The sequence below is a fragment of the Cryptomeria japonica genome, chromosome 9 (genome assembly GCF_030272615.1).
Source record: "Cryptomeria japonica chromosome 9, Sugi_1.0, whole genome shotgun sequence".
In the NCBI taxonomy this organism is placed as follows: Eukaryota; Viridiplantae; Streptophyta; class Pinopsida; order Cupressales; family Cupressaceae; genus Cryptomeria; species Cryptomeria japonica.
The window spans coordinates 263,783,379-263,791,754 of NC_081413.1; the positions used below are offsets into that span (position 1 = coordinate 263,783,379).

At 34.4% G+C, this 8,376-nt stretch overlaps 1 protein-coding gene and 2 non-coding genes across 3 annotated transcripts; 1 reads left to right on the forward strand and 2 right to left on the reverse strand.

Moving 5' to 3' along the window:
• Nucleotides 1-2,588: 2,588 nt before the first annotated feature.
• Nucleotides 2,589-2,662, reverse strand: TRNAV-AAC (transfer RNA valine (anticodon AAC)). The gene has a single exon. It is a non-coding gene; the product is annotated as a tRNA-Val (tRNA).
• A 655-nt stretch (nt 2,663-3,317) lies between these two features.
• On the forward strand, nt 3,318-3,881 carry LOC131061886 (uncharacterized). Its single transcript, XM_057995738.2, has one exon. It carries the CDS (start codon nt 3,318-3,320, stop codon nt 3,879-3,881), a length of 564 nt encoding a protein of 187 aa, XP_057851721.2.
• A 3,398-nt stretch (nt 3,882-7,279) lies between these two features.
• TRNAV-AAC (transfer RNA valine (anticodon AAC)) lies at nt 7,280-7,353 on the reverse strand. Its single transcript has one exon. It is a non-coding gene; the product is annotated as a tRNA-Val (tRNA).
• Between the last annotated feature and the right edge of the window lie 1,023 nt (nt 7,354-8,376).

The following is an 8,376-nucleotide window of genomic DNA, read 5'->3' on the forward strand; positions in this document are numbered from 1 at the left end:
CCACTGCTTCAGTTGTCTGGTCGTTTAGATTTAATTAATGAATAGCTATCACCAGATATGGGGGATGAAGCTCCAAAATTTCAGTCATCTTTAGTGTACGTGGATAGTGAGCCGCCTGAGATTGAGGGAGAGTTGGAGCTTGTACAGGCATTTTACAATGATTTCAATGGTGTTTGGAACAACGTTTGGGGTTTTGACCATGGTGGCCATGCCTATTGTTACTTTGTAGCCCATGATGTTGACATGGATCACCTGCTAATGGAAGAAGAGTCCATGAAAATTTTGGACATAGACATTGTTACTCTTTAGCATTTGGAATTCAGTGCATCGCTGTTTGCATACAGAGACCTTGAGTTGGCCTTCAAACTGTAGTTACAGGAGGTGCGAGACTCGGAATGGAGACATAGAACCATGACAGTTGACATGTTTTACGATGTTCTGTCAAGGGGGAGCATAGATGACCATATCATGTATGTGCTTAAGGATTCATTTCTGGATGAAGGGTTCATTTTAGAACCAGTTAATGATCTTTTTGATGCTTTATTTAGTGTGAAGGGGAGCATAGGAGAAGATGGTTATGTCTCGGATTTGTTTTGGAGAAGGCTCATTAGAAGTTTTCGTGAACAGTCTCTCGTGAAGTTGAAATTTTCGATGGGCCTAGTTGTGTTATGAATTTAGAATGGGAATGTAGGGAATGTCTTCATGCATGGCTGTGCTGGTTGGACTTCATGGGGGAGAATTGTTGGGAATATGAAGCCCAACAGTCACATGACCATTCGACTTCCCCAAACTATTCATTTCACAACAGAATGTGATTCTATAAATGACTGAGTGTAGTCATGTATGTTGTATGATTGGATATTGATTAATAGATTATTTCCCTTCTTGAGAGTGGATGTAGGCATTTGATGAACCAGTGTAAATCGTGTCTCGTGTCTCATTCTTTAATTCTATTTTTCTTACATTGTTTTATGTTATTTCTTTTCTCGATTTAAACTAACAATGCTTAGTATGGCATGTGCATTTTGCTGAATCAGCTTCGTTGTGTTTTGCTTGATGACTTTGAGCTTTTACATTTAAAAACCTGCAAAATTAACAAATGGTAAAAATAGTGAGCTTTTGACATTTGAATGGATCTGACATAAAGCAAGGATAATTTTTTTTTTTTTTAAATATGAACAATATACATTTCTTGTCATATAATGAGGTGTCGCTAGTGATACCTCAATTTGACTGAACGTGTTCTTAAGCGTGTTCTTAAGGATGGAAAAATTAAGAAGACTAAAATTAGAGTGCAAAGCATTAGACAATTAAGTGATACCTCAATTTGACTGAGTGTAAATGCTAGTGAAAATTGTGCCTTCTTGAATGAAGGAAGAGAGAAACCTGTGTGAATCAAATCCTAAATAGTCTACACTTTTCAGCCAAATCAAAAACAACTCTTGAAATTCATCAAGATTACAAGTAAAACATTAGGATTTTAAAAAGCCGACTCAAGGAATACTCATGACAATTATATTTGGAATAGGGCTGCACAAATATAGAACATAGTCTGCCTTGGTAGTTCTCAGACCTTATAACCCTTATTGATATTGCTAAGCCCTGGAACGATCCATGTATGCCAAAAAACAAAAAATGGAGAACAACAATGTAAAATGGGCTTGATGAAGAAAGCCTTAGAATTATTTAAGCAATTGCAATTGATAGGTATAAAGCCTATAATAGGAACTTTTGCAAGCGTTATTATTGATATTATTAGGAAATTTGTCCATTAAAATTAAGAAATTTGTGTCTTGTTACAGAATTCCAAGATGATTTTGAGTTCTGATTTATATGTTATTGATATTATTCTCAATTGCAACCCATAAAATTCCTATTTATTGTGAAATACAGTTTTCTAATTTGTCAAGTTGAAACCAAAAATGGTTTTGGAAGTTGTTGTCCCAAAATTATACTAAAAGGGATTTAATACATACAGATTGAAAGTTACTCAGAAAAGGGCTTTGCTGTAGAAAGAAGGGTGGGGAAGCAGACGCCTCAGGTTCGAGGCCAAAAGACTTCTAAAGGTTTGAGTGGGTTAAAACTTAAGACAGAGTTTAGCATTATACAAATATTTCTGCTCTAAGAGACTCGAATATGTGTCTGGTTCATGACATGGTCTAACAGTCTCATGAGATTCTTAACTGCGATGGAAATGGTTTTCTGAAATATCACTTATAAGATTGAAGGGGAACGAAATGAAAATAAAACAAACATATTATATTGAATAACAGAATAAAATATTACATCTACACTGGACTCTGCTAAGAGAGTAATTAAAAAATGTAGACTCAAACATTACGTAGAAAATTGATCATCTACGGGACAGGTGGAGGGTTACATGAAAAAATAATTTTCAAACTATCCACAAAGCTGTGAGTTGCTTATTTGTTTTATTTATATGTCAGTCTTTTTCGATCAATTTCACTTGCTTGGGAACTTCGTTGTAGCAAAGCCGCTTAAAAACTTTTCTTTAAAATCATGAAACACAGAGGAGGTTCTTTGCCGATCCAAACAGTCTTGTCATTAGACTATAAAAAATATCAAAATGGCGCCGCCCAGACTTGAACTGGAGACCTTCAGTGTGTTAGACTGACGTGATAACCAACTACACCACGGCACCTCATATATATGTTGATCAAACTTTTACCAACAAGTTTTGTAAAAGCCGATACAACACCACTATATATTAGATTTATATTATTGTTCTTTTATAAGTTTTGGATAATATTAATTAATTAATCAAGTTTTAAGAAATTACATCATATAGCTGGAGGTGGGAATCGTTGGAAGTTCCAACCTCAAGGGATGAATTAGATCAACTTTCAAAGCTCTTAAAAGCAAGAAATATCAATCTGAGAAGAGAGAATGATTCTTTAATATGGGCATCATCTAAAACAAGGCAGTATAATATTAAAGATGGTTATAGAGTGCTAGTTAGCAACACTGATCAAGATGAACTAGATATTCCGAAGAAGTTGTTTTGGAGCTCCAAGGTCATTCATAAGGCAGGGATCTTTGCATGGCTAGCCTATCAAAGGAAGATCTTAACTACAGAAAAGTTCACAAAAATGGGGTATGCAGGACCTTCTAGGTGCATCATGTGTAAAGCTCAGTCAAAGACAGTGGATCATCTACTACTCAACTGCCCCTTTGTGTCCAAATGCTGGCGATGGCTTTGTGCTAAACTTGGGCTGATCACAACCCTGCCAAATGACATTAAATCCCCTTTTCAAAGCTAGCCTCTTCCAAGTAAGGAGAGCACCTTGAACATAATTATGGAAGGATCCCCATCATGTGTAGTCTGGGAAATTCGGAAGGAGAGGAACTGCAGGTTATTTGATGACAAATCCAGAAGGTTAGAAACAATGCTTAATTTAACTGAATCAGTTATAGTGGATACAGTTAACTGCAAGACAACTTTCTCTTTGGAACCGCCTAAATCTTTCTTCTCATGGGATGAAATCATTAGGAAAAATTGGCATGGAATAAGGATTCCACCCTCCTTTGGGCAAAAAAACAATATGAGGAAGGCTGCTACCTGGTCCCCTCCAAATCCTGGCTGGCTAAAACTAAATTTTGATGGTGCTTCTAGAGGCAATCTGGGTCCTTCAGGCATAGGATATGTAATCAGAGATCACACAGGATCAATCCTACGGAAAATGGAAAAGTCGATTCCTCCGGACACAAATAACATAGCAAAATTCAAAGCAATGCAATTTGGATTGATAGATTGCATAAGGCATGGTTTAAAATACATTTTAGTGGAGGGTGATTCAGAGATAGAAATAAATGCAATCAAGAGGAAAAAACTCCAAATTGGAGATTGCAGGGAATCTTAGACAATATAATAGCAAGCTTGGATAGAATTGAACACTATGAAGCAAAGCACATTTATAGAGAAGCAAACTCAGAGACAGATGCTCTGTCGAAAATTGCTGCCCAAGGAACCTACATCTACAGGTGGGATCAGGGAAATCTGCCTATCGGCCTTGCAGATCATATCACTTGATAGGTAAAGGCCCTAAAGAATACCAAGTTCAAATGCAGGAGACATTCTCAGGGAAGTGCGAAAGCTAGAAAAAAAGCTTACATTAACAGGGAAAACATTAAATTTTATCTTAGGAGGTCAAGTGAAACGACTACCTCCAATTTTAAATTCAAACCTAACTATTTTGGTTAGAGTGGGCCCAGATTCAGTGACATCATCCAAATCGCAGATTTGAGCTAAGCCTTCCCTGAATCACTTTACGAGACCTAGCTAGCAAGTTGTCAAATCCAATTAAGTTTCGCGTGGACCGAACGGTAGATTTGGCATGTCAAGGACAAACATCCCTCACCACCTTAACTGGCAAATTAAATGAAATTTTGTCCCTCATTATTTGGCATAAAAGAGTGTGCCTGTCTATTTCTCTGTATTGCCTTATGCAAGTCATTATCAATCTCTTGTCAGTTAATCTCAGAGCTCTGGTTTTCATTTCCTTTCTTGTTTGTTAGCCTGCATTGCCAATCATGTCGACAGAGCCTCCTTTTGGATTCATAATGAGCATTTATCCTAGGCCCACCTCCTGTTTCGGTGTAGATACTCCAATTTCCCTCTTGGCCTCAACACGCCAAGTCTCATTCAGAAAAATAATAGACCTGAGGCTGAAGCGTCGTCTCCTTTACTCGGATTTCCCTGTTATATTGGCAACCAGGATGATTTTGGGTAGTGGGCATCTGAACAGAGACGAGTATCCACGAGACAACATGAGCATTTCCTCCAGGTTTGTTGCCTTATTGCTGGATTTAAAACTTGCAAAGCAGGCAGTTTGGAGCCTCACGAAGAAGCTATTCCCAGAAGAGGTTACCCAAGAGCTTCAAGAAATCCTAAACAAGGCAATCCATGATTCTGGGGCTCCTTGGCCAGGCGACAAAATCCTATTTAATGCTCATGGTGAGCTAATTAACTACTATCCTTTCTTGCTCGACTTGAAAGGAAAGGAGTTGGATAGACATAGGGTGTTTGTTGGAGTTGGCATTGGTTACCTTAAATGGCAGTTTTTGGGGGAAAATTCAGAAGACCAGGGCAGAGAGGACGACCTAATTCAATTTGCTAGACTCAATGGCATTCTGCCTATGAAAGCAGAAGATGAGAATCCTTAGGCAAAGCAGGCATGCAGGGGTCGTCGCGGGTCTAGACGTGGTCGTGGCAGGGGCCGTCCTCTGAGTAGAGGTCATGGGAGAGCAAGGAATGCGACTCCTTAACCTGAAGCCAACAATGAAACTGTGAGCTAGGTTCCTTACTCAGTCCTGTATAAATTTTATTAACTGTTTTAGACTCTCGAGTGAGTAATTTTGGCTTTATTAAGGATAATCTCTGTTAATTTTGCAATAAAGCATCTACCATTCAGACTCTTTATATTTTTTTAAAAAATCTTAAGACTTTATATGTTAGGCTCGAAAGGACGCTATATCTTTAGTATGGTCTGTTTGCTTGGTTGCTTTCTTTTTTGATTTCTCAGAAGGTACACAGATGCTTCCAGCAAGAATTTTGTTAATTCTCTACTAGCTATGTCAACACTGCAATTTTTTTCATAATTAGTATAAATTTGGCCTTGCCTTTACTGATAAAAAAAAGAAATTAAATCATATATTTTAACTATAAATATAAAAAGATATCACATCATGATAATGACAAACATCTAAGAGCATTTCGATTTCAATTTGAAATGTCATTTTTATTTAAACATGGAATGTTCACCACATTCAATGAACCTTGTAAAAACCTCTCTAGACAAACCTCTCCCTCTCACAAACTCTTAGAGTAGCTTCCTAATTATGGAAAATTTCACAACTTCAATCTGGCTTTTGATTAACAATCCTTCCCACATTACAAATTTTGTAAGGACCATGGTGGAAAAGAATGTAAGAATTGAAGGGGCTAAATCAAATAGTTTCTTTAATACAAAAATATAAAAAATAAAAGAGATAGCATTAGTAGATCCAAATAAAATTAATCAATGACCCACTTGAAAAAATATACAAAAAACATATACATACTGAAACAAAATAGTTTCTCCAATATACAAATAAATTAATTTGCAATGCACCTAATCAAAAGTTAAAATAGATAGAATTGACACAAGTGAATTATAAAAGCATTTGATATGCAACAAGGCAACCCATAGAATCAATTTAATAGTCATTCCAAAGTATTTTTTAAGCCATTTATTTGAGAACATAAAATCAACACATAACAACAACAAAAGGAAAATCTAAACACATGACAACTTTATAGCGAACAAAATGAAGAAATGATGTTTTCTAGACAAATTAATCGAAGAATCATGATTTCTCATCAATTGAATTCAAAAATAGAAACCATAAAATGAAACTAATCCAATTTTTTTTTAAGTATAGACATGTTTTCTTACCAACTCAACTAGAAAATTGACTATCCTTGGCACCAAATTAATGATATGGACACATCATATAGGTAAACCTATAATGAAAAAACATTTTTTTCATTTAGAAATAAATTTCAAGATAAAATGATAATAATGATAAAAAATATGACAAAAAGTTTGGGCTCAATTGATAAGTGAACATTAGTCATCTACTTCAAAGAAAGAGGATGTAAGGAGTTGTAATAATGAGGGGAGTGTTAGTGTCCAATCCTGTGTGTCTAAAACATTTTAGATTTGATTAATTTTTTGTCCAAAATTTGTGGTTACACTATGTCAGTCCACTTATTATAATTGATCTAAGATTCTATAATTAAGTTTTTCTTAAAAATTGTCACATGTCATCCATTACTGTTCATTGTGTACATTAGTCTACAAAAGGCTCAAAAAGTTTCTAAGTAGTAGTATTTTGTTTAGTATGTTGGAGTTGTTGCTATGTCTATAGTGGCAACACAAATGTTGGTAAGTAATATCTTTTTATACCAAAGTTGGTGTGTATGTGATAAGTGGAAGAGTTGCAAAGTTTTAGAGATCAAACTATCATGTCCCGTATTTTGTGTCCCCTATGTTGCTCACTACATATTTAGCAACACAATTAGTTAGAAAAAATTCTCTGTTTTAAACAAGGTAGGTTACAATATATGGAAAAAAAATGTGAAATTGAGTAGTTGGTGTTTCTTATGAACTTCGTTGTAGAAGACCTGCGTAAATACTTGAATTAATTATTTATTTAAATTCATGAAACACAGAGGACTTTCTTTACCGATCCAAACAGTCTAATAAAAATAGTACAGTGGCGCCGCCCAGACTTGAACTGGAGACCTTCAGTGTGTTAGACTGACGTGATAACCAACTACACCACGGTACCTCACATGCTCAGGTTTGAAATTTTATTAAACTGTATTGTGAAAGAGGACAAAAGACGTTTATGATAACAGACTACATCTTCAAGGTAGTTTTATTGTTAGAATTATGTGTGAATTTGCCAAAACCGAACAACTTACACCTTGTTTCTTTTCACTTTTCAGGTTTTGAATGTTTGAAAGAAAAACCGTACGGGGTTTCAATTGTTTAACCCTACAATAATCTCCAAGAAAATGTTCTCAAAGATATAAAATTGCAGCCAACTTTAACAATATCCGAATGCATTAATGGATGGTAGGCCAGTAATTTCTTTCTTTTTTTATTTTATTTTTTATTTCTCTATACCTGTGGATTTGCTTTAACCAGTTTCTATTTGATGGTAATTTCTTGCTTTCCCTTATTTTTAGTTCCTCTGTTTTTACATTGGGTTTAGTTTTTTCAATCAAATCCATATATCTGTGGTATTAATAATCTTATATTTCTGTTTAATGATAAATATTTCATGTCTGATTTTAAACATCCTTCCTATTATTTCATTTTTGAACTTCTTTTAGAAACTATTTAATTATGCTTTATCACATAATAAGTTTTTCTAATTTTAAATCTTAGTTATTTTGTAGGATCTAATTTCAAGATCATGTTTTGGAAATTAAACAAAAATATGATAGATTATAATTCCACTTTGTCGTAAATTGTAATTTTTCTATTTAGATAGTAACAATTGTAAATCTCCAAAATAGAATAGAAATAGTAAGTTTCCATTTAAATTTATTCTTTACATGATAGAATAGAAATGTTGCTTATATATCTACAAAAAACTTTAGAGAGAATTTATTTTTAAAATTATTGTAAAACTAATTGTTGATTGGTTTAAAAAAAAATTAAAAATTGATTTGGGTTTAATTTTAGAATTTGAATTGATTTGCATGCAAAAAGAAAAATTAGAATAGAAATGTTGCTTATATAAGTAGAATAATTTCTATTTTTTTTTAAAATTTCACAAATAAAATGATACTATTTAAAGTTA